Raw genomic sequence first — 26759 nt, forward strand, 5'->3', positions numbered from 1 at the left:
TTATCTAGTTCTATAATAACGCTATGACGTAGAAGGGAACCCTTGATTTGCGAAACTCTCGCGAGATTTGTGCGCCTTGCCGCTTCATTATGCACTTTGCACAAACTACTCAATGTTTTATGGTGTGAAAACTCTTCAGAAAACCTGGATAGCTATATGGAGCGTTAACAATCGGTTACGGTTAGTGTCAGATCATGATTTAGGTTAAAATCATGACTCTCGCGAGAACTTTCGCTAGTATGGGTTTCCCTCCTAGACATGAGGCTGTACCTGTAGTGGTCGCTGAATGGACGCAGCTTCGTGGCGGGGTTCGTGTGGTTTAGTATCAGGCGTATCCCAGGGTTACTGAGGCCCATGAAAAGCACTTTTTTAATTGTCAGATAACATCAGGACTGTTCATATTGATGTATGTGGATTATCACGGGGAGAGGGACACTGTGGACAAATATATAATGGTTCAATTTTAAAATTACCTCAGAAAAAGTGAAACGTGAAAAGTTATTGTTATGTTATTATTATATATTTTCATGTTATGACGAGATATTTCCATAGTATTGAAACATACAAGCTTAACATGTCATAACGAGAAACGTTTCAAATATATACTATTATATACTACGAAGTAGTTTATATAGTTTTGTTATGACACTATACTCTTCTTGTAATAACAGTATTTATCATAGTTTAACATGAAACATTTCAGGTTATAACATTACATCATATAAAAAAAGTTAACAATAGTTATCACATTATAACATGAAATGTTAAACGTTTTAAGCAGATAAATAGTAATTGTTATAAGAAAAGTTTCTAGTTGCATGATATCTTTGTATGCTGTAATAATATGAAAATATGGTGTTATAATGTGGAAGCCATCTTGTTACAACAATACAGGATCATGTTACAACATGATACTGATCAGGTTTTTTTTTAATGACATAGCAAAGTGTTTTCCACATTATAACAAAATATTTTTATGTTGTAACAAGATATCTTCCTATTACAACATACAAACTTACATATACAATATAACAAGAAACTTTTCAATGATATATATCTCATTATACTTGAAAGGTTTCATGTTACAATGTGATAACGTATTGTTATAACAAATTATTTCATATTATAACATGATAACAGTTATAAAATGAAACTTTTCTTGTTAAAACAAAATACTATTTATCTTGCTATAAAGAAAAACATTACATGTTATAATGTGATAAATTATCGTTATAAAATATTATAATGTATAATAAAATGTTATGTTATAATGTGACACGCTTCATGTAACAAGTTATCAAGTTGTAACATGCAATGTTTGTCAATATATTGAGATAAATACTACACTATTAGAACAAGAAAAGTTTCTTGTAATATAAGACTGCATGTCGTAATATCATGAAAATATCCTGTTATTTAACATGAAGAGAAATCTTGTACAACAATAAACCTTTCATGTTGTAACGGGATACTGTTCTGTTTTTCTTTTTCTGGAATAGCTGCAATACTCTAATATACAATGCTTTACACACCTCAAACCAAATTCTGTTCACCTCAACTGTACTGGACAGAAATCTCAGAAATCTCTAAACGTGGCTAAATTACACCCAGAGTTTACCATTTTATTTATGGTAACTAACCCCTTTAAGCTTTGGGTGATGTAATAACCACTATGATTACTATGGAGACCATTTTCCAGTCATGGCTTCATGGCCATAGTAATAACATGACAGTATTACGAAAAATAAAGTAATGGACAACAGAAAGGGACAGAGGCACTTAACATCAGCATTGTTTAATATGCTTTCATCTCATTTGAACCCACAGTTTATACATCAGGGAACAAGATTCAAAAGTTATGGTAAAAGGCAATGGAATCTGACCTAGACCCTGGTCATATTATGTAAGAAAATAGTCCAGTTCTGTGTGAGAATGCTTTTTTCTTCTCTTTTGGCTCTGTTCATTTTACAAATCTTCACACCACTAGATTCTTTCTTGGTCTTCCTCTGCGCTTCCCTGAACTTTTACCTCTGTTCTGGTTGCTGTACCGCTTTTTCTTTCTTTCCTCTGGGTCAAAATCTGAGTCACTAACACGTTTTTTTGGTCTTCCCCTTGATCTGGCTGTATTGTTTATCACCTTCTTGCTCTTCTCCTCTTTCTCCTTTGCTAAATCAGCGGGTGTCTCTCCATCACTTGGCTCACCCTCACTTTCCTCATTGTTGCACCGTGTTCTTTTTAACTTCTGTGCACGTTGTTTTTTAGTCTTACTGTTTGAACACTGGCCTTCCACTTGAACTGCCAGCACCACACTGCCTGACTCATTGCTCTTCGGTCGTCCTATGGGTCTGCCAGTGCTCTTCCTGTATGATTTAGCTCTATGTTGTATCTCCTCCTGCTCCTTCTCTTCTGAGTCCTGTTCTTCTTCTGCATTGTCGGCACCTGTCTTGTTCCCATTACCTTCAGCCTCACCGGTGTCACCTTCCCCTTCCTTTCTTTTTTCTTTCTTCTTTTTGTTAATCTTTTCTTTTTTCTGTTCACATCCAGAGCTCGCCGAGTGGTAACGCTGGACGTGACTCTTCAAGCTCACGTTGTGATTGAAGCATTTGTCACAATGCTGACACTTATAAGGCCTCTCTCCTGTGTGCAGACGCATGTGGGATTTCAGGTGACCTGCCTGGTTGAAGCCACGTTGGCACACTGAGCATTTAAATGGCTTCTCTCCTGTGTGCACAGCTAAGTGTCTCTGGAGGTAAGGTGGCGAGCGGAATTCAATCCCACAGATGTGACATTTTAACTGCGGGGGTCCTCTGTGGTCCTCGAGGTGGATTCTGCGCTGCTTATTTGTGGCAAATGTCTCTGAGCAGTCGGGACATTTATAGGGCTTTCCCTCAATTACATGGGTGTGCTCATGTGTCTGTTTGTCCACCTTTGTTCTGAACGTGCTGTAGCAGTATTTGCATCGATGCTCATAGTTTTCATCATGGACTCTGCTGTGACAGTTTAGAGCGACCTCACTGACACATCTTTTTCCACAAATGTTGCAAGAATAGGGTTTAAGTTTATGCTCACAAGTATGAGGCCTCGCTTTACTGAAAAACTTCCCACACTCTGTGCAGAGTTCACTGAATCGGGGGACAGGTAGGATGTAATAACCAGATCCTTCCTCTTCATCCTCGTCCTCGTCCTCATCTTCATCTTCATCGTCGTCATCATCATCGTCATCCTCATCGTCATCCTCATCGTCATCCTCAACTACGATTTTGTCACCTGTTTCCTTTCGAAGCTCCCTAGCCTTCAAAAAATCATTCACTGGCTTCCAATCCTCATCCTCATCAATGGATTCCACCGTTCCGTCCCTGGGTTCACCCTCCTCATCAACAACTGCAATGACCTCTGGGAGCTCTGTGACAGCGCTGTGGGTGTCATCTGTTGGTGCTGCCTGTAATACAATGACAAGAATGAATACGGATACATTTTTTAAAAAGTTCAAGTCCATGTAGCAGACTGTTTTAAATATTAGGCTGAACTAAAAAAAAAAAACAAGAAGGGGCAAGCAGAGGACAAGGCGTGCCCCCTGAAAGCTGACGGATGCAGTCATCAGTCAGAGACCTCCTCAGTCGAATGAGATTTTTAACGTCTAGAAATTTTTTTTGTCAGTGAGTGTGTAGTGCACTTCCAGGGACACTTTGGTCCCCAGAAGTAGCTGCAAAGTGAGCACACTTCACTTTTTCCGTCAGGTAAAATCACTCCATTATGTCAAGTCATCCTCTCTGCTCGGTCAAGAAGTCAGCAACTGGTACAGGCAGCTGCGGACTCAGACCCAGGGTGAGTCTGGAGGCCTCAATATACTCCCATATGGACATATAGCTGCTGTGGACACGCCAACTCCTAGAAAACATGAAGTTGTTCTCCAAAATTTTTGAGTTAGTTTGAGTTAAATAATTGAAGCATACAAATACATATTTAAATACATATTTAATGGAAACAGACTCCACTTTCGAAACAATTCACCCATAACCCCCCAAGACCTTATCACAGGGCGGTTAATGATGTCACTGAATAGAGAACGTCTGCCGATTGACTGTGTGAAGTCTTGGTAAAGTTTTTGCAGATAAAATTATGGCCATACTATAAAACATTAGCTTTTAAGATGGGGATTGGTTTAACAATCTGTCCACTTGAAAGACCAGACAGGAGCAGAGGGTATTTTAATGTGAATAATTCACATAAATTTAGCCGACCCATCTTCTAGTAATGAACCTTGTAAAAAGCATAAAATAAAATAGAAAATGGGGCTAAAACCGACCTGTTATCCACTTCTCTCAGCTTGTAGTAAAAGGCTGCATAAAAAGCCCAAACGTCTGTCTGGTCAGGCTCAGAGGTAAGGTTATCTTCTGCCTTCTTGCTTAGAAGTGGTGGATTTACAGCTCACAGCACGATATAGTCTCTGGCTTTTGTTTGATATCTAGTGTTGGCAAAAAATGCTGTTACACGATGCTTTATACGTCTAACTAAACAGTTTATAACCCACAGAATCAAAATGATAGCAAGAAGAGTTCATTGTGAAGTAATGCAAAAGTTTAGCGGGGAAATGCAAAAGTAGAGTACAGAAAGATCATAAACTGAACAGTGTCGTGCGAGTTTACGTGTGTTTCTTATAGACAGTTTCTTGGATGCAAAATTCTTAAGATACAATCAGAGTGTGTGGATATGTTGCTGTAATCCTACCTGCTGGGTCTCTGAAGTTCCCTCTCTGTCTCCTGTCCAGTGTTGATCTTCAGCTGTGGGGACACTGGCATTGACTTGACTTTTCCAATGGTTTCTGTACTCACACTGAAGGCACTTTTGGTTCAACATGACAACCACCCCATAGGTGACCTTCTCCATCTGAAGTTTACTTCCGCATGATGGGCACTTGCGGCTAAACAACTGGAGGAGGCGTTTTTCGTTCACAACATACTTCCCTGTCTTCTGTAGAAGTGCAGCTCTACAAATCAATTTAAATTAATTACATCATATTAAAATACTAACCTGATATAAAACATAGCTGCAAGCAAATATGCAATGAAAACTTACTTTTTCTTCATCAAATCACTATTCACATTTTTTGGATGCTTCTGGCCATGTACAGATATAAAAAAGTCTGAAGTGTCAGTTGGACCCAAGAGGCCTCTTAGGACTGGGCTTTCTTGGGCATCTGCAATTTAAGTTTAAAGTATATGAGAGAAAATTCTTCATTTTTCTTGACTTTAAATAACACAAACAGTTTACCTCTTGAAGTCTGTCTTGATTCTTCAGAACAGGAAGTTGGGCCATCACATGTGATTTTCACAGGATCCTACACAATGTAACAGAAAACAAAAAGGCTTGTATTCAACCAAATGCAACAGACAATACATTATAAATTGTGTTTGGACTGTGTTAAAGTACCATCTATGATATGATGTGCAATATTAGAAGAATAAGTTTTTTTTTTTACATTATTATTCTAATTTTTACAGAAAAAAATAAATTATTATGGTGTGGTTTTGCATACATATATGTCAAAAAGATGTTTTCTTAGGTCTGTAGAGAGAATTTCATTCAAAATGGTATTTTGATCCACATTTTCCCTTTAACAAATATTGTGCCACCTGCAGTATGAAAGTTGCAGCAGACCAGCTTGCAATTTCAATAAAAGTTCAAATAACTGTTCAGCCTCATACACAACATCTAAGGCAACAAGTAAGCATAGAAGATGTGGATCAGCACTACTGGTCACTTAAGAAAATATGTTTTGGGCATGTTCAAGTAGTGCAGTATGGAGTACTTTATGTCTTTATTATTCAATCAAACAGAGTCGGTTTGAGACCAAAACTATCGATACTGCAATCAAAAAACAATTTCTTGCAAGTGAATTAAATTTGTGATTAAAATGCCAATCAAAATCTTTCCTTTGCAACTACAAAAGTTTTGTTTGCAAAAGTTTTGTGGGCAGAACCTAGGCTGAAAAAATGAAAATGAAAGATCTGAGTGACACCACAGAGCTCAACCAATATACCAGTATATCAGCACAATAATGAATTATCACAGCTATATCAGTCTATATTTTGTATGATGTTCAGTATGTGCCAATATATATTTAACAGAACATAATGCAGATTGTTACGGTTCTAAGCAGCATTCTGCACATATTAGATTTATTTTCTTCATTTATCTGCTATACATACATTTTTTTTATTCATAGTTATTTACCATTTTAAAATTACCAGTGAAAATTTACTGTTTTGGTGCCCTGATGTCATGTCTAAAGGGAAATTATTGCACGTTTACTGTACTTGGCAATTAAATAATCTAAAGTTTAATCTCTGGAAGTGATAATGAACTCTTTCCACTTAGTCAAAACAATCAGTCCCTGAAGTTTTATGTAAAGTTATTATAATGGTCAGATGATGTGTTATAAAGGTCGTGAGGGTAAAAAAAAAATGTGTGATTGTGGTAACGCCTGTAGTTACAGCTGTTAAGACAGACTTACACATTTGGGTCTCTCCAGATGTGTGTCAGGTTGGTCTGACTCTAAGTAGAGACACACTGATGGGACAGCGCTGGACTTCAACGTTAACCGGACCTCGCTGGTCTCACCAGAATGACTCGGTGTCAGTTCAAAACAGTCGTCTTTAAAGTGTTGGCTACAAATTGAAATGTCGGTCCAGGACGATTCTTTAAAACGCTGTTTATTGACAGCAGCCAGAAACTGGACCCACTCCAGTCTCCTCTCTGGATCCTCTGGTAACTTGAACCGTTGAGCATAGCGACGACGCCATGAATAACATCCGAAGACCGAGCACATGATCCCGAACTGAGGAGTCCTGACCCTCTAGCTCTCAAAGTGGTGAGACCGCGTCTATAATGTTTATAAAGAGTAATACACGGTTGGGTTTGGTGTTTCTCCAATCTCAGCCACGGCGCTAAGCTAATTGAGCTAGCTGACGTTGCTACGGTAGCGATAGCTAGCTGAATGGGCGGGGCTATGAGCCGGTGAGTTCGGTTTGGTGTCAGGCGTACACCGGCTCGTGTAGGTATCCAGCATCTTGCATTACCGCTTGAGTAAAGATAGTAACTGAGCTAAACGTTCGGGCAACCCATGCACCCAAGACCTGCACTTACTGTGTTTCCTGCTTTGTTTATTATTTTAACTTTTTAAACACGTAAAACAAACAAACAAACAAACAAAAAAACTAAAATTTCCTACATAATTTAAATGAAAAGAGCGACAAAGATTTTAAAAAAGATATAGAAAAGAAAAGTTCTTCCTCAACCTTCATCCCATTCTCGAAAAAACAGCAACGATGATGATAATAATAATAATAATAATAATAATAATAATAATAATAATAATAATAATGATGATGATGATGATGATGTTGAGAGCCTGCTAATTCCTCCACCCATTTTGTCTCATTTATGAAGTAGGCTAAAATGTCCTGTGTTGTTTTCCTGATGAGAGGAAATAAAAAGTGAGATGGCCTGTTAACTTAGCCTAAATGCATTTATTTCTCATTTATAAAATATTTAATATCTGTAAATGTTTTCCATAACGTGCAAAGTGATGCAGAAATGGCAGTAAAAAGGTCAGGAACGTTAATTTATTCACAAAGTAAATCTCCCAAGATTTATTAATGAGGCCTATTGTGAAAGAGGTAATGATGTTAATCATTAAAAAAAAAAAAAAGTGGGTCCCCAGAAAAAAAAAAAAGTTCAGGGAACACTGTACTAGACCACCAACTCAGCAGCACACCATGACCAGAAATGTCAGTTAAGTGCAATTTAGAAATTAATGGGCAAAACTATTGTTGAGACTCATCACTAGCTAAACATACAACACTATAACTGAAAACCCTTGTGAAGGCATCTTGGTTGCATTAATTTAGTAATGTGACACCTTTTTGTGTTTTGGGACGTGTGTTCAACCAGATGCAAAGTCTTGCATCAGCACTTTTTGTAGCTTTTGTTTTACTTTTTCCCCTACGTGGGTTCAAAGCCTCAACTTCACTTTAAAAGACCAGTGTGCAGGATTTATGGGCACCTTGCAGTGAGGTTGCAGAGGTTGTAACCTCAACCTCCTCTTCCAAGCGTGTAGGAGAACCCAAGGTGGCTGCAAAACTCATAAAAAATGTGACAGGCTGCATTTAGAGTCGGTGTTTGGTTGTCCACTCTGGACTGCTCTTTCTGTAGATATAATCAGCTCATTCTAAAGTAACAAAAACACAGTGATTCTTATTTTCAGATGATTCTTCTCTCATCGTTAGGAATTTTCTATTCTGTTTCTGCAATTTTGCCAGTTAGTCCCCTTCACATTTAACATTATGTTCTCACAGTTTGTTGACTCCATCAACAGCCTTGAAATAGATGATAACAGATGTCAACTAATGTGCAGGTCTGGGATGCTTCCAGCAGGTGGCGCTGTTCAGCTTCAAAAGTTTTGTATCATTATTTGACTGCCAATGAAAGTCAGTTATCAGATTTCAAGATGGTTTAGCGACTGGTCGGATTTTTTCTTTGCACACTTTTGTTAATATTCACATTTCTTTATATTACAAACAATGTAATCTGTAATCATATGAAATGATTTCATCTAAGTTATTAAATTAAGGAAGTTGCGCTTAAGATCTCATTTGCAAGACAGATGTGTACCTGGAAAATAATCCACAATACTGAATAACAGCTGTCTTAAATTATAATATTAAAAAATGAATTGAATCAAAGTATGAAATAAATGTTTTATTAAATAACAAAAATCAGTAATAAAACACACTTGCTCAATTAAAACAAGCGCAAGAGATTTAAAAGTATGTTCCCTAAAATGTCCCAAGGGTATCACACTGTAGATTTTGAAAGTGCGTTGTAAGTTGTTTGATATTATAACTAATAAAATATTGTGACTCAATCATTGGATGCACTGCTTTTTGAGTTACCTGGTTGAGTTACCACCTTACACCAGAAGCATTTGTAACCTGCATCTTCCTACTCTGTCGTCAAGTTGAGTTCCCCCGTCATACATTCCCAAAAGATGACTTGTGTTTGTGTGTGCTTCATAAAGCAGTTAGCAGATCTAATCCCCAAAGTCAAAGAGCACATGTTTTCCAGTGGATACTTAAGCTACAGTGCATACCTCATGTTTTGTGTCTCAAAAGACCTTTAAGTGTAAATAACCCTAAAGAGCCCTTTTAACTATTTAAGGACAGTTCGTCAGGAGTGAAAAACGTGTCTGTGCATTTTCACATTATGCATCTTGTATATGTCCAGTGATTAAATTTAAAAATCCTTTAATGCAAATTATTTAAAACACATGATTGTTCTTATAAGAATCGCAGAATATGTATTTAACCTACTTATGATGGTGCCAAAAGTAGAAAAAAAAATCATTAGGTCTAATTTTAAACTCCTCAGGGAACTGATTAAGCGTTTTTGTGCAGACCTCCTGGAACCTTTCAGGAGCCCTGCTTTGTTTCAAAAAATCAGTAGACATCCTGGCTCTATGAACACCTGTGTAACATCTTATAATGCTGACTTTTCACTTAAAACCACAGTAGGAACGTGAAGCTGAAATATGGACTCGGGGTCAGCTCTGTGGGTTTAAACATATGGCCCCTTAACAAACAGGAATGCCATTCACAGCTGCAGGCTTGTGTAGCAGGTGATGACAAGTCACTCTCCTGTGTCCCTCTGGGGCACAGGAGAGTGACTTGTCACACACGTATCACACATGTATTTGGACATGTATCACCGATGTTCAAAAACATGCCGGGGTTTTATGACAAGAGAAAGAGATGATATAAGGCTTTGTGAATTTATTTATTTTCCCGCTGGGTGTTTTGAGGATATCTGCTTCCTGGGTATCCGACAAGTTATTCCATGTGTCCATTTATCAGTGCTGCATATATCTGTCTGCCCCAGGACAGTCAGTCAGCCAGTCTCTCATCATCACACTCAACACTCTTTGTGTTTGTTTGTTTGTGTGTGTGTGTGTGTGTGTGTGTGTGTGTGTGTGTGTGTGTACATACTTGTGATAAAGAATGGAATAAATCTAAAACAAAACAGTAGTTCTTTGACATTCATGTCACCTCAACAGTAAATGGTTAGAGGAAATAGAAGGTATGCAAGGGATAAGACCTGCTCACTGCACTTAATCTCGCTTATTACATGGTTATTTACTAAAATAAATCAATAAACTGGCATGAAATAGTGATTTTAAAAAGGATTTTGTTTATTTCTTTATTGCTCCTCCAGAGTCTGTGATAAGAAGTGTGTCCATAGCACTGGGCTGCTGCAATAATAGTTTGCTATAAAGAAATAACAGAAATACTGCAGTTGACCAATCAGAATCAACTAACAAAGCCATGTAATAAAATATGAATAACTGCATAATACTACCAGTGTGAATCATTATCTAAGTTTACACCAGGAGTGTAACCAACCTTATATACAAACCTAACTTCTTTCTGAATAACTGACTCTTACAAAGTCTCCTTTTGGCACCACAGTCCTTTAAGCTCTTGTTTTGAAGCACTAGAGCAAATTGCAGGATAGTAGACTGAAGTTTGTATTACCTATTTAATTGTTAAGCGGATGATCAAAGTGCCTCAACTCATTTTAGTGCTCATATTATTAATGTGTGTTTAAAGTTCCATCAGGTGCATTAATACGCCTCAGAGAAAACTAAATTATAGTGGTTCTTTCTTAATGAGTGTTTGTCCTTGTTCATAAATAGAATAAAAGCCATATTAATTATCATACTAATGTGAGTGAAAGACAATCTGCATTCTTCCTCTTTATTCTCTGACTTTGATATCAGCATTCACCATCAGCATATTTGCTGAATGTGCTGAAACTTCAAAGGTTGATGCTCGGTAGGAATGTGCTGTTAAACTGTAAACATTAGGACAGGGCAATAAACCCGGCAGTGCACACAAACACACAGTGTGAGAAGATCATTTCCACGGTTTACACAGCAACAAACCCGTTCCTTTCATGGTGAGTGCGGTCAGTATGTAGTTCCCATGTGACTGAGCCAGAGAGAGGAGGGAGGACTGCTCCAAAAAGTGCAGAAAATGTAATTTTCTTGGATGTTTGAGCACAATGGAATTTGACCCCTGACTTCCATTTACGTTCTATCCGTCTTCGCCATATCAATTCTGGGAAAAAAAAAATGAGCAAGAGAGCTGCAGTCGAAACATGTCAGCTGCCTTTCACATTCGCGGAGGAATGTTGGCGAGTCTTCACAATGTTGTCAGTCAGTGCGCCAGATAAGAGCGCTCAGTTCATAAATAAGATTGATGGCGTTGCATACCACCAGTTCCTGCTCTGTGTTTTCCCATACAAGCTTCCCTGTCAAAAGCATCCGTACTATCTCACCAGCTCATATCCTCTCTGTCCGAGTCCAGGCATGCTTCAGTGTTTTCTTTTTTTAAAACATATTCCCCATCCCCTTATCAAACCGCAGGATACAGTCTACCTTTGTTTGCTCAGATATGAGTAAGAAAGGGCAAATGTTTCAAAGCTGGCACACAAAATTAACCATAAATCATTGGTTGAGTGCATTTAATGGACAACTTTAAATTGATTGTTTAGTGGCCCTAAAATGCCACTCAGTTAATTTATTAGAAATGTGAAAAAGTCTTATTGACTTTGAGATACTTTGGAACAAAAGGAACAAGAAAATCCACAGTTAAAATAATACAGGAATATAATGCTATCAACTAATGGTTTGACATCAACTTAATATAAATAATGTTTTATTTATTCAAGTTAACTAAACTTAAAATTTCAACTATTTATATTCAGAACCCCTCAGAACTTATAAACATGAGTAAACTTAGAAATTCTAAAAAAAAGTCTTTTTTACATGCTGTGAATGTAATAGAAAGGTGCCCTCACACTCTCTTACTGGCGACATTTCAACCCAACACTGGTTTATTTGTCTGAGGATGACTTTGGGTCGAAACAACGCTAACAGGAGCATAATGGAGCTTTGATTCAAGTGTGAAGCTGCTTTTCAGTGAAATAGCTTGTTATTTCTTTATATTCAGCTTTAATCCCCCTTAGGTTCTAGTGCACACTTTATTTCCCCTCAACCACAGTAAGAAATTGTGATCTGGTACTTGCAGAGACGTTCACTGTCTGATGTCTTCTCTCCACAGAGTGTTGGTGAGGTTCAGTGTTTTGCTTGAGGACACTTCAGCATCAAGGACTATTTGGCAAAGCTGTGAAATCACCAGTGATGGAAGTAAGTCTAGGAATGTTGTATGCATACAACTTTCCAGTAAGGTATGCTTTATGAAGGGTTTATAGACTGCAATTAATCACTTAATAACTGATTAATAAACAATGCACCAATGCTTTGTCAGTTCTAAGCATTAAGAAGACCAAATTTTGGGTTGCCATGTTGTGTCTACAATGAAATTATACAGTTGCTCAGTTCTCATGGATTTCTCAAGTCTCAAGTCAAAAATGTTAATATGTTATTAATAACAGTCCAATATGTAGCATTGTGGGAAAATATGGAGGAAAATATTGTTGGGTCTCATTCCCAGGATGTGAAATATGAATGTTTTTGGTTGGTAAAGTGTCCTGAGCATCACGTCAAAATAATGAGAAAATAAAAAGTTGCCAGAGGAGGGTGGGTCTCTGCAGATGCAGAGAATGATGAGCTGGATTATTTTTGTATGAGTCTATGCATTGTTTCAGGGGTGGGGTGGAAAGGAATCCTGTTTAATTTGCCTTTAAGTGTGCAGTTGTGTGTCTAAATAGGTTAATAAATGGATTTTGGTTGAGATCATCTGCAGCCCTTCTTTAGGAATAAGGTATAATATTGGTATTTTTACAACCCAGCAAAGTTTGTCATTGTTGACAGCTTATATCTGGTCTCTAAGCAAAGCATCAGCTACAACATAAATCCCCTTTATAAAGGGTGCCTTATTAGAAAGCATTTATTGTATAAATATATTAAATGTTGTCAATACACCAATTCAACCAAGATAGCCAGAAACATTTGCTGAAAAAGTAAAGCGAGCAAGTAAAAAAGCCAAACAAAACATATCCTCCAGGTTTCACTACTTATCGGCTCAACTCCACATTTTTCACTTAAAATGTGTGAAATCATTTCAACCACGGCCATATTTTATACTTCACACAGATGTTGCGCACAGCAGGATGACTGTTGAATCATGTGAGTGGACGCTGATGACACCATAATGTTCACTGTCATTGTCATTGTCCTCCTGCATTGTGAAGTCTCATTGTCACCGCTGCTCAACCGCCCCAAACTGGTATACAAGTCGATATCTGTTGCTCTGTTGTGTGTGTGTGTGTGTGTGTGTGTGTGTGTGTGTGTGTGTGTGTGTGTGTGTGTGTGTGAGGGAGAGAGAAAGATCCTCCGTGAAACAGACACCACATAACAGAGCTCTCCATTCTCTCATCTTCATATCCAGTGGCACGTCCTGAAATAGTCCATAAACACCTCTGGGTGTGAGTTAAATCGGAGGCAATAAAGGCACTGAGGAATGCAGCACATGTTAGCAAAGGTGGATTGCAGTCGGCACGCAGGAATTTCAAATGGCTACAGCGGCTAATCTGGGAGAAACCTGTCTTTGTCACTTACAGGGTTACGTGTCCCTATGAGAATGTGATCTATGTCAAGCATGCTCTTCATGGCAAGAAGAGAACAAGAGAGCAGGCCACCCGAGAAAGCTGAACCCAAAAGAATGCAGCTCTGGTATTCATTAATGAAGAGCACTCGTTTTCTCTCTGTGGAGGAACGAGAGGACGGGAATGAGGAGATAGAGTGACAATGAGAAAGAGAAGAGGGAGTGAAACAGGAGGAGAAAATTCACAGTGTTTACCAGAATAACTGATGGGAATATTTGAGATAATATGGTGCCATTTTACAACAATAATACAATAATTAATGTTAAGATTTAGGTTATAAACACTTAATAAATCATTAACAGTCATAAATAGGGTTTTGAAGTTGGTAACAATCTGGATGGTCCTTCTCTTCATGTCATCATGACGTCCATGATGTCCAAGAAGAATCTGAAATGTGGACCTGTCAGACCAAAGCGCACTTTTCAACTTTGCATCAGTCCATTTTAGATGAGCTCAGACCCACAGAGGTCTGTGGTGTTTTGGATGTTGTTGATATATGGCTTTTGCATTGCTATCTGAAGTCAAAGGTCTGAAGCCAAAGGTCTCTTTATCCCCTATATGCACAGGTTTCTCTGAATTCTCTGAATGTTTTCGTGATATTATAGACTGTAGGTGGCGAAATCACAAAATTACTTTTCTACAGTTTTATGTTGATAAACGTTGTTTTTAAACTGTTGAATTATCGCCCACGCAGTTTTTCACAGGGTGGTGAACCTCCCCCCATCCACGCTTGTGAATGACTGAGCCTTTTAATACCCAATTATGATACAATCAGCTGTTATAACCTGTAACAGCTAGCTAATGTGTTATAACAAGTCATTAATAGTTATAAAGTGTTTACAACCAATTAATAACCTAATTATAAACCATTAATGACTCATTTATAAGGGCATTCTTATTGTAAAGTGGTACTGATAATCTTTATAACAGCAAACAAAAAATAAGTCAGATATTTTATGCCAAGAATAAACTCATATTTAAATGACACAATTCACAAGTCAGTTAATGTATATTAGAATATTTTATTGCTTTATGAAATGTTGCATGAATTCAACTGTAAAAACCTTCATATTGTTTGAAGTTCACAGAAATGTCTGTTTGAAGTCAACACTTGGTTGGTTGTGTACAGCTTGACATGACCGTGATTGTCGGCACATAACTTACAACAAACATACATAAACTCTTTGGCGTCCTGCTCAGAGCACTATTATATCTAAAATAACAATACAAACATCTGTATAAAATATATAATAATAATAATATAATAATAATTAACCTGTTTGTTAGTTCAAAGCTCACAGTAAACAAAACAAAAAAAAAAAAAAAAGAAAAGAAAAACCAAACACGATGTAGTTTTCAACTTTTATCCCTCAGTGGTGACCAAACCAGCTGAATCACCACGTCAGGAAACACACTCACATACTGTAATAATCACACATGCAAACATACTTATCAGAGATAAAGCAACAGAGGATGAAATCAACACCATGATGCAACACCCTCCAAAATTACAAAACAAACCAGGGTTTGTGTCAGTTTGGCAAAAATAAAAACCACCAAATTGTCTTTTATTTATATATGATGCACCTGACTGTTCACACACCTCTATAAGCCTCTGCAGACCAGCTACTCGGGCTTAAGAAACATGGACAGCAAGAGCATTTAAATCAGCAGTGTTTCATGAGTTATCAGCTTAAATTATTGTGTTCCAAAGAGATAAGATCCATGTGATGGGAATGAGGTTACTCAGATCGACGCCACATTTTCTGAGGGGAGGAAGAGGAGGGGAATGCAGGTCACATAGATAACCTTTAATTGAATATTTATCTAAGAGCATGAGGCTTAAGTTAATATTTGGGGAATGTGGAAACCAGATAAGATAAATATGCAGCTTCTTAATTCACTGGATTTAAAAAGGAGATAAAGGGGGGGAGAAAAAGCAGCAATTATATATATTTATATAAATACTTTGGCATACACTCTCTTGAGAACATGTTGCTTTATTACAATCCACAATACTGTCCGAGTACCTCAGAAGATTCATCTTTTCTCTCCCGGCCGGACAAACTGCCTGCAGCTGTCCAAGCTTAGAGAGAGTAAGTGAGTCGGAGCACAGCTCTGTCTCTAAAATGTGAAAACAGTCCTTTTTTTTTTTTTTTTCTCGTGCATTGGCCTCTTTCCACGACATTCTTGCATCCAATATTTAATCCGCTCTCTATTCAAAGACTTGCACTCTTCACAGATTCTCAAACTCCTCTCAGTTCTCTAAATGAAGATTTCCACTGCCTCTGACTCCAGCTCATCCAGGCCTCTGAACGGGTTTAATAGCAACTTCTTAGGCGCTGTCTTGTCTGGAAAAGAAAGAAAGAAGAGAGGGTGAATAATTATATAAATGTTTTAAGGCTCAAACAGTGGAAAAATGTCCCAGATATAGCTCAACTATCACTGACTAAAGGTTAATAGAGATTTTCCACAGTCAAACAGACCATTCTGCTAAATGTGCTCAGTCAACAGATCCACATTATTTCCTAACCATGCACATTCCTCCAGGCCCACATTATGAACCATGACCTGGACAGATGGTATCTGATTGGCCGGTTAAGCGGCAGCATGGTTAATCAATGTGAACGTCCATGAAGTCGAGGTCCAAAACTAGAAGAGAGCACTTAAATGCTGCTTGTGTGTGTGCCTGTTTTGTTAAGCTCAATCATTTAACAGTAGAGTTTTATTGGATTATAGAGCTCAACAGTGACTGCCCACTTTTTAAAAGTGAATTTCCCAGTCATTCACTCAATTGACGTTTCTCTTCATATGAAGTGAGTTTTAAGATGGCTTGGTTCCACACTGGTTATAGCCGTGTGATTGGATCTGATTCTAACTGGATGTAAAAATATGAAAATTGCCTTTTTCATTCCCCAAAAGTCTTTATTTTTCATGTATTTATATATTTAAATATTTATTTCTGCATTCTTTTGTCCTTCATACAATGCATCCCATAAACCATTGCTTTATTGCTTAAATTTAATGTTATTATACTTTTTATATTGTTAATAACTTTATATTATTGTGTGTATTTATGTTACATTCACAGCAGCATAACTATATGATTCAATTCATGTTAGGTAATGTTAGCCACATTACTAGCCATTAGCGAGTTCTGTAAACACATCAATAGTAACAGAGCTCCTGTTAAACTTTAGGCTTGTGGGTAATGTAGTACTTCTCAATGACATTGCGAATAAAACATGTTTTTAGGTCAGACTCGTGGCTTCTACAGGAGCACATACCATCATTTCACAGTCTCATAGCTCATGATAAATCCACATCGATGGCTACAACATTATGGTTAATAATCAAAATCCTCGTTGCAGAATATTAATGGGATTTCCACTCGCAGAGCCTCACTGTTGAGCTCTTTTGGCCCCTCGCACAACAAACCCACTCATGCATATTTGATAGATCACTCACCACTGTTGAGCTTAGTTTTGCTGGCAGCCTCTTTGGCTTTGGCTCCCTCCACCTGCCGTTCTAGCGTTCCAGGTTCGGACTGAGCTGAGAACTGACGGTTTGGCAACGTCTGATCATCTGAGAGGCTCTTACCTAAAAGACGACATCGCGAAAAAATGTCAGCAGTGCTTCCAACTCTCAGAAAATCGTATACTTCTCTGACTTTTTAGCAGATTGCACCAGATCTAGAGAAGTGTGTTTGAGCAGAATATACAGTGCTTGTAATGTAAGAAGCGTAGTAGCTGCTTGGGCTCAGTACCACTCAAGTTAATTATTAAAAAAGGCAATATTATGCTCCTCACCTCTACTCTTTGTAGTGCTGCTGGTGGTGCTGATGGAGGGGGTGGAGGAAGCGGGTCGGAGTGACGCCCCCGCTGTGTTCAGGAGGTTTGTGCGGGGACTTTGCTCATCCTTACGCCCCTGGTCCTGGTGCAGCCGTTGGTTCAGGATCTTGATCACAGCGTCCTTTTCCAAGATCTGAGCGTAAAGAGCCCGGATCCTGATACAAAACAGAAACAAGAAGAAAACGCGTCAGATAACGGAAAAAACTTCATGGTTTGTAGAGGAAATTCTTTGACATCAAGAGAGTTTAATAATAGATATTCACCTGTTCTCCATCTCCTGATTCCTGTAGTCAGCGACTGGCAGGTCCTCGTTGAAGCTGTTGTTCGAGGAGTGGCAGGGCGAGTGGTTAATGATGGTGGTGTCCCTGCAATGGAAAAGACATCGTCCTGGGCTTAACTCAAATTCAAATGAGCTTCAAAATACAGCTAATATCAAACAAAAGTCGAGCCCCAGCGATGCTTACCTCTGTGCAGCGGCAGTGGCAGCCACCTCCATCGCAAACTGCCTCATGGTGCTCTCCTCCAGGTACTTCTGCTCCCAGCGCACCATGTCGGCCTCAAGGGCCAGGATTCGCTCCTCACGCTCCCGCAGGCGCTCTTGGAGGGAGCTCATGGTCACTCCGGGTGGCTGGGACTGCCTCTGAGGTGAAGGAGGAAACAGATGATGAAGTGGGGTTGTATGAAATATTTACTAACAGTGAAAATTTTCTAAATATAACATACACTTAAACTGACCCTGGGCGTATCATCCATTTAATCAAGGTCACATATTGTAGTAGCATCAGATTTTTTTTTTTTTCAGGATATTTACCTGTTGTGCTCTCAGACTCCTCAGCTCCTGCTCTAGTCTTGTCCTCAGCTTCATCTCCAGGCTCTCCCTCTTCTCGCAGGTGGACTGTAGCTGAGCCAGCGCGCTCTGAAGCCTCTCCACCTTCTCCACGTACGCCCTCTTTCTCCTCAACTCCTCCTCGAGCTGGCGACCCCGTCCCCTTGCCGCCTCCAGGGCCTCCTCGAGCCGCTTCGCTTTGGTGCTCTGCTCCTCTGCCGTGGTTCGCAACCGCTGCAGCTCCCGCTCCACGCGTTCCCGCTCGAAATTCTGCTCCTCATCTGAAGCAAAGGAGAAATAAAAGGTGGCCAGGTTAATTGCATGACCTCAATGCATAGTAGTTAGTGTTGAATAAAAAAACAAGACAGGTGCTTGAAGATGAAATGCAAAGTCATTACAAATCTGCACAAGCTTCTTTCTCCAAAAAAATGGGTCTATCCCTAATTTCTGCCTCCTGAGTCCAGCCCCAGTAATGAGCAGCAGCGTTGCTACATGGTGGCCAGTGTTCCTCATTTAGCGAAGCACTCCTGGAATGCTGAGAGGAGGAAGGAGGGGGAGGAAGGGGGGAGAAAGCCGCCCTATCCCTTTGACCCACATAGCACAGAGCATTCCTCATCAAGACCATACAAACACCAGTGCTCTGCTTGAGTCCAGTTCCTTAAACAGTCAACATAAATCTCACTAACAACAGGTGGGGGAACCTCATTTCCACCACTTCCACTGCCGCTCTGTGATTTAGGGCGTTCGTTTCCCTTTGCATGGAGGTGTGTGGATTGAATTCCCTATTATTAAGCCTTCTTACCAAATAAGCCGAGGTTATGCAAGTGAAATTCCTGCACTTAGCTACAGACAGAGCCCCATGCTATGCTACGATCCAACCAAGCATGTTGATTACAAAGGAAGATGTAACAGAGAGGAGTGACATACTTACTTTGTTCAAGCAGTTTCGCCATGATGTGCTGGTTATGGTCGGCTGCTTCTACTTCTTTTGCAACATGTGTTCTGGCATTCTCCAAGTTTTCTGCAACACAATAAAGTTTTAAAATTAGACCACGCCATAAAAATACTTCTATGTGGTGATGTGCTGCCAGGATTTTGACTCAGACTGAGAAACATTACCACATCTCACAGATTCTGGCTTTCTTGCACTGGTTGCCTGTTGCTTTTAGAGTTGAAGTTAAGATATTACTAGTGTCTTAAAAAAGCCCTGAGAGGCCGGACTCCAAGGAATTTAGCAGATCTTTAAGTGCCCTGTGTCCCTCCCTCAGAGTTTCTGCAAGTTTCATGTTAAAGTTAAAGACTTTTTTAGGCCATTATGAATGCAATTTAAGACCAGTTACACATCCATAGTGGCAAAACATACAGCTATGAAGTAAAACTGTGCCAGAATTACTTGCTAAGTAATTGTTTATGTTTTTATGACTTCCTACGCATCTGCATTTGTACCAAAAGTTTCTAATTTGAGTGTTTTCTTGCACAAACTGTTTTGACTGTTCTCAAGCCAGAGCTCGCTGAACTTGCACTTACCCATATTTGACTAACTGGGTCTCAGATAAATTCTGACTGGGCTGCACAGTTTGCATTAGTGGTTGCTGGTGCCATGCCGGTTTTGTTTTGCAGTGGTTACAGCATGATCAATACAAATCTTTCTAGCACATTTAAAAACAAGACTGAAGTTAGTGCATCTTTATAAAAGTAACATTAACTTTTAAACACTTAACTATTTTTTAAGACCTGTCAAAAGAACATTTTTTAAGGACCTGCGGAAACCCTGCTTCCTGCTCCCTGATGCATCATAGCTGAATGTTCCTGTGTCCAGATTTTTACTTAAAGGGGATGGAGCCTTGGTTGTCAGGAGCAAACTTTGCAAACTCTGTTTCACCTTTTAAACTGCTTTAAAAAAAACAGTTAAAAATGGCTTTCATTGATTTCATTCATTGATTTTTTTACTCTTGTTGTGTTTTACAGTGTGTTCAGTTTCGGTTTGTTTTCTTTTTGTTTAAATTCTGTTCTATTTTTACTGTAAGGCACTTGGTAACTGTGTTGTGAGAAGTGTCTGGTGGCAGTAGTCCATACCTCTGAGGTCTCTGTTGAAATCCTGCAGCCTCCTGATCTCGGCCACTAGCCTCCTCCTCAGCGTCTGCTCCAGGTTCTCCCTCTTAGTGCTGCCCTGCATCAGTGTCTCGTAGGCCTCAGAGATGCGCTGGATCTCCTGCTCCAACTGGAAAAAAAGAAGGAAAAGAAGGAAAAGAGGAGGAGATGGGATGAGGATTGGAGGAGAGGAAGAAAGGAGGACAGAAAAAGGAGAGGAAGAATTTTTGGTTAACCTACTTCACATGCCAGGGAGGAGCTGGAATGTGGATTCATGTTGTTATAGTACACAGAGAGATATATATATGATACATATGGGTACATATGCGACTGTGTGTATACAGTACACTCAGTGTGTGTGTGTTTGTGTGTGGTATAATTGTGAGAAGGAATTCAAGCCCGCACCACTCCCTGTGAGACTGATTTATATCTACATTCCTGAGGGCTGATAGCTCCAGTTCCAGGTGTGTGAGCGCACAAGAGCGTGCATTTACACAACGCACTATAAAGTACAAGTTAGACACACACACACACACACACACACACACACACACACACACACACACACACACACACACACACACACAGGTCCGGGAAGGCTGCCAGTGGAGGGAAGGTGTGCATGCCTGTGCCTGGGTTGTGGAAACGGCAAAGAGAAACCCACCATTATAGCAGTCACACAGGCATGTTTACCCAGGGCTGCGGCCTGACGGAGAAAACTTTCCAACCCCGGCAATTATCATTCTTTAAGGCTGAGACAAGGCAAGAACCATGTGACATAACTCCAGCAGAGTGGAGTGGATTTTACACAGATTGGCTGAGGTGTCAAATGTCTCTAAATACTGTTTCCACCACGTTGAACTAGAAAATATCAGATTTTTAGGCCTGTTTGGTGAGAGAGTCACTTGTGAACGTGTTGCATTGTTGTTGTTGTTTTTTCACTTTCTCAGTCGGGCAAGAAATCTGCTTGCCCAAAGTCAAAATTTACTTGCCCCCACACAAATAGTTTAATCTATTTCTCATCAAATAACAACAAAGACCATAATTAATTGTCATGTTTAATATATGGCTGCAAGTCCAAGTTGGTGTCTTTAAATGTCTTGTTTTGTGAGTCCAAAACCCAAAGATATTCAGTTAAATATGATAATGAAGAGAAAGGGGCAGCAAATCTCCATATTTGAGAGCAATGTCTGCCATTAAATCGTTGACTATTTTTCTGTCAAATGAGTCATTGAGGATCTAGTTTAATCTTTGTTTACTAAAAGGATCAAAACAAGGACACAGTATGTCATGGATGCAGAGCAACAAACATTCTTGCATTTGTGACAATCCCCCCCTCCTTCTCCCCAGAGATCGACTCATTAACTGTGTGTGTCAAGTTGGAAGCCCTACAAAAACTAGATGTTTAATTCTTTTTTATCACTTGCCCAATCAGACAAGTGAGTTGCCAGATTTACTCGCCTGATATGACATTTTATTTGTCCCGAGCAAGTGTGAAAGCCTTATTTGTGAGCCTAAATAAAGTGAGAAAGTGAAAAAACAGAAGTCCTGTTTGGTGGAAAAACAAAAGAGAGCTTTCACTTTTTACCCAGCAGCCCACACCACCTGCCATGGACCCCCACCCCAACCCCCCCCATCAGCTGTGCGTGCAGGTCACAACCCAATCAACTGCTGTCTGACAAACCATAGATTACGCTGAAAATCTATGGCCTCCCTGGAACTAAAGCACAAACACACACACACACACACATACACTCTCTGGCCTCCACCAGGTCATCTCCACAATGAAAGGAGTGTGTAAACACAGTAGCGAGCTGTGACCTCTGTTTGTGCCTCTGTGGTATGGAAGACAGCAGCTGCTGATCTCATCTGTCCCGTCCAGATGAGGGAGTGTGCGTGGAGTTGGATGTCGGGGAGACAACTGTTGACTGGGGTTGTGTTTCATAGACAGGTGGCTGCGGTGGAGGATGTTGTCTGGCTTTCTTTCTAAATTCACTAAATTGTATATCCCATATTTAAAGCAGCAATATGTGAGTTCTGCCACTAGGGGTCTATCTCACATAAAAACAATAACAAAAGACTTAGTTTGATGACGTGAATTGGCGTGGGATTGTTGAAGTTGTTGTCTTACATTTTAAACAACCACCATAGCTGATGAAAATCTGTCTGACGTAACTCAGGCAGAAATCCTGCTCATGGACGATGCTATATTTAAATTTCACACGCATTAGATAGAGATGTGCTGATCAACTTTTTTTCAGTTTCGAGCCAATTCAGATATCTGAATTTGGATATCTGCCAATGAAAATACTATTCTCATACCAGCGCTCTACTTACTATTGACTTACTATTACTATTATTATAGTTATTAGTAGTTGTGGTAAGATTTCATGAGGCTGAAACTGTATGGAAAGCTTGTGTAGTAATGTAAATTGTGCAAATTAGGATCTTGTAAGTAAAAAATGAACTAAATATACAACATATATCTAGCGTTTGAAGACATTTTAATGCAGAAATGTTACAAATTGTAGCTTAAAAGACTCCCTTTGGGCAGAAAAGTGAGTGGTGAAGGTGTGACAACAACTTGTGAAATATAAAATATCTGGCTTTAAGTTTGGATTTTCTTACTCCTTCAACAAGACAAGAAAAATTAAGATTTTCTTTCGTGGATTTCCTCCTCTTACCTTCTGAATACGGCCAGTCTTCTCCCTGTGTGCCTCTAGCTCTTGCCTCAGCCTCTCATTCTCCATCAGCAGCAGCTCCACCTGGTTGGGCTCCTCCAGGCCAGCAGGGGGCAGGCTGTTGAATGTGCTGTAGCAGGGGACTTCTGCTGGTTGACTTGACTGGACATACCTATGAGAGGGAGATTGTTTATTTAAAAAAAAGCTCATATCTTCATTATCTATCTAAATTTGTGGCTTGAAAGGTTTGGGGCAGCTATCTGGAGTTAAAACTGTGAGTCTGTTCCTGTCTATCAGCAAGCAGACAGGCTGACTCCAGTGTGGAGAATGCAAAAACCTATATGAGGAACATACTTTTGTAAAAACCATCACAAGCATGTGAGACTCTCCTGTTCCAGTATGCCAGGCATTACAAAACCTACAGGGCTGGACTTGTTTTCCTCTAAGTATTTCAAGAAGGAAATGTGAAGCGGTACGCAGGCTGTGGTGTGACTCACATCGATAAGTATGTGTTTACGCATGTGAAACACAATGATGAGTCCTAGAAGGTGATTACAAGGCTGGCTCTCATACAAAAACTACACCACATTAAATGATGTCATGTTAAAATAGTTTTACAAACATGCAGACATGATCATGTCCTCTAGAGCTGTACCTGTGCTGCTGTGCCTGCATTGGCTCCTGGACCTGGTGGGGGATAAATCCTTGGCCCTGGATGGGGGCAGAGTACTCCGGAGGTGGGCTGCGTTTGTCCAGGGTCTGTCCTGTGCTCTGGAGGCCTGGTGGTGTGTAGTAAGGCAGCTCGGGGTAGCTGTGAGAGGTGCTCTTGAGGGCCTCTGCTTTAGCAGCTGCATTGTTCCTCTCCAGAGAGATCTGCATGCGATGCTCGCTGAGCGACCGCACATGGCCACACTTCAGATCCATCAGGTCTGCCTCTTCGTGAAAGGCCCCCTCATGCAGGAGAGCCCCCTCATGGAGCTGCCTGATGGGGCCTGTAGGCGCCCAGTGAGAGGCCAGATACTGAGAGTGCGCCTTGGCCTGCTCATAAGTCGGCAGCTCTTCACCGTGCAGCTGGTAGAGCTGGTAACCACTCTCTGAGTGGTGGTAGTCCCCCTGGTGCTCCTGACCCTGCGGCTCCTGCCTCGCAGAGAGCTGTGGGAATGGAGGGTCCTCCTGGGTGAGGCTCTCCAGAGATGATCGTGGGCTCCTGCCCATCTCGCCTCCACTGCTGGGTCCACTGTTGCTGCCACTGCCTCCACGCAGGGCCTGCTGCTGGATGGCCAATAAGGTGCGTGTGTCTGTGGGGTTTCCATAGCGGAGCTGCTCCTGGATGAGACGGTGCAGGACCGTGCCAGACGGCTCTTCAGTGGACGACATATCGCTGCTTTGTGTACGTTGCTATCTTCCCTAAAGACTAGTTGACTTCTTGATTTTAAGGTACTTAAATAAATCAGCTGTTAACCTGGAACAGAACAGAAAATACAATGAGTTCACACATGTATAACACAAGACGATACATAAATTAAATAGACAGATGCTACTAACTCACCGTGGTCCATAAAATGTCAGAAAATGATGAAAAATTTTGATTACTGGGCCCACAACCCAAATATTTAGTTTACTGTTATAGAAGACTAAAGAAACCATAAAATATTCATATTTGAAAAGCTGAAAATATATTTTAAACAATTAATCTATTATCAAAATAATTGCTGATTACTTTAATTGTTGACGAGTAATCGATTAATCAACTAATCACCTCATCGACTAATCATTGCAGCTCCAATTAGCTTTGCTAAAAGATGCAACTCATCTGCTCCTCTTTTCAGAAAATACAAACATCTATCTTTTTTAAACATGAATACATTCCCTACTTGTGTGTTTCTGTATAAATATGTAGGCCTCAGACAACATTCGCTCATATTCTACATGACGCTCTACTCCTCCATATTGTCTGACTTCCCTTAACCCAAACACACTGGAAATACAAAGGAACATCTCTTTGGAACAATATGCCTCCATCACTATAATCAACATCTGCATTATAATTATTAAAAAAAACTTCTGAAAAGTTCTCTAAGTAGTAAATATTTAGCATCTCAACTTGTAAACATATACATCATATCACATGTATTACTGCTCAGGCTTGACACTTTTGTTGAAGTATGACTATTGTTATTTATATGGGGGGGGGGTATCTTCATCAGCCTTTTTTGGCTTTCAACCAGCACAGCTCCTCTTCATACTTTTTATTGTTCTCAGTGCCTTTTAAATGTATTCATTCATATGAATACATGTGCAAATCAGCTAAACTTACTTTTTAAACACTTTCATGCAGAAATCAGGCTGTGCATGTCTTTGCAACGACAGTAAAACTTGCAACGCTGACTATAATATCATGCAAACATTTCATTTGCTATAAAACTCAATAAATCTCTCTGATAACTGTATAGAAACAGTGCAGCCTTCAGTCTACTTTAGCAAACAGCGACAACACAGAGATGTGGAGGCATTTTCCACCGCAGCTCTAAATGCATGCGCCAAAAATTCCAATCTCACGGGGGAGCAAAAGCGCACAAAACCGCATTGTAAAATAACTTCATCTTTGCTCTCAGAGCACATTAATCGAGTTTAAAACATTACCAACATCCTTTAATTCCATCCCAACACACCACACCATCATAACTTTCAACTTGAAGTTCCACCATAGCAACTTAATTTATATTTACGCTCGTTTTTCTGTTGTTTTAGAGGCAGAAAAAGACGCTCTCTTCTTACCAGCTCACGCTCTCATCGTAACGAAACGCTGTTCTCGACCTCGTTTAGTAAAATTCAGAGTAAATCCACTGTTTCCAGGAGTTTTTTCGAGTCAAACGTGTCTCATGTTGCTCCCCCCGGACGGGCTGCCTCCTCTGCGCTCCTCTCTTGCTGTGAAATGATTGTGGAGAGAGCAGGCGGCGATAATAAGTAACCGAGGAGGGACTGAGGTCGGAATGCCAGGAATGTAAAACGCGAGGTCCCTCTGGGATCAAAAGCGTAAAACCACACGGGAGGGAGGGGGAGGAGATAAGGGAGGCTGCAATGAGCTTTATCCTTACCAATGAGGAGTTAAAAAAGAAATATAGGATACAGCATTTGGGCAGTGAGTGAATGTGTTTGGGAGTAAATGCGCTCATGATCAGTGGAAAGGCAAATCTGGCACAAACTCTCCCTCCTGCCAGACTTTACAGGAGTTTTCAGCGGCTGTATCATAGTGCTTTTACTGTTTTTTGTGTCACTCATTCAGAGGTGGAAGAATAAGAAGTAAAAGTTGAAATGTCATTAATTCAGTAACAATCCTGTTTTCCAAATTGCAAACTGAAGTTAAAGTGCATAAATATCAGCAACAAGATGTACTTAAAGTATCAAAGGTAAAAGTACCCAATATGTAAATTGACTTAAGTCAAAATTATATATGATTCCTGGAATCTGGACCATTATTATCCCTTAATATTTTATAATCTGGGCACAAATGGGTGAGTAGGTACCCAATAAATTCAGTCCCATAGATTGTCCCTGCCATGTCAGTTTAGCTGTTACTATAAACAATAATAACTAGTACAGCAGTGATGGTTGATAGCTATC

General features: G+C 39.8%; 2 protein-coding genes across 3 annotated transcripts; both read right to left on the reverse strand.

The window, feature by feature from the left end:
* Positions 1–1779: 1779 nt before the first annotated feature.
* LOC146317642 (uncharacterized) lies at positions 1780–6970 on the reverse strand. Of its 2 annotated transcripts, XM_084732928.1 has the most exons (5): positions 6515–6970; positions 5272–5338; positions 5077–5197; positions 4729–4987; positions 1780–3439 (listed from the first exon to the last, which is right to left on the reverse strand). In XM_084732928.1, the coding sequence occupies exons 1-5, from the start codon at positions 6827–6829 to the stop codon at positions 1976–1978; spliced, it is 2226 nt and encodes a 741-aa protein (XP_084589054.1). In that variant the 5' UTR covers positions 6830–6970; the 3' UTR covers positions 1780–1975. The 2 variants fall into 2 exon arrangements, with proteins under 2 accessions (XP_084589054.1, XP_084589055.1); XM_084732929.1 differs by lacking the exon at positions 5077–5197 and having other exon boundaries at positions 4729–4781.
* A 7718-nt stretch (positions 6971–14688) lies between these two features.
* LOC146317643 (angiomotin-like 2a) lies at positions 14689–26093 on the reverse strand. The gene is made up of 11 exons (XM_084732115.1): positions 25914–26093; positions 23791–24597; positions 23139–23307; positions 20440–20584; positions 19295–19384; positions 18349–18644; positions 18002–18177; positions 17801–17902; positions 17496–17692; positions 17155–17286; positions 14689–16037 (listed from the first exon to the last, which is right to left on the reverse strand). The coding sequence occupies exons 2-11, from the start codon at positions 24510–24512 to the stop codon at positions 15952–15954; spliced, it is 2115 nt and encodes a 704-aa protein (XP_084588241.1). The 5' UTR covers positions 24513–24597; positions 25914–26093; the 3' UTR covers positions 14689–15951.
* Positions 26094–26759: the final 666 nt, after the last annotated feature.

The sequence above is a fragment of the Lutjanus erythropterus genome, chromosome 12 (genome assembly GCF_056507025.1).
Source record: "Lutjanus erythropterus isolate fLutEry1 chromosome 12, fLutEry1.hap2, whole genome shotgun sequence".
NCBI classification, from domain to species: Eukaryota; Metazoa; Chordata; class Actinopteri; order Lutjaniformes; family Lutjanidae; genus Lutjanus; species Lutjanus erythropterus.

Coding starts and splice junctions, on each gene's coding strand:
- LOC146317642 (XM_084732928.1), bottom strand. CDS start 6,829: ATGTGCTCGGTCTTCGGATGTTATTCATGGCGTCGTCGCTATGCTCAA. Junction 5,339..6,514: donor ATCTGGAGAGACCCAAATGT/GTAAGTCTGTCT, acceptor TACATTGTGTAG/GATCCTGTGAAAATCACATG. Junction 5,198..5,271: donor ATCAAGACAGACTTCAAGAG/GTAAACTGTTTG, acceptor CTTAAATTGCAG/ATGCCCAAGAAAGCCCAGTC.
- LOC146317643 (XM_084732115.1), bottom strand. CDS start 24,512: ATGTCGTCCACTGAAGAGCCGTCTGGCACGGTCCTGCACCGTCTCATC. Junction 17,903..18,001: donor GCCACTGCCGCTGCACAGAG/GTAAGCATCGCT, acceptor TTTCCATTGCAG/GGACACCACCATCATTAACC. Junction 17,287..17,495: donor CAGCACTACAAAGAGTAGAG/GTGAGGAGCATA, acceptor GTCGTCTTTTAG/GTAAGAGCCTCTCAGATGAT.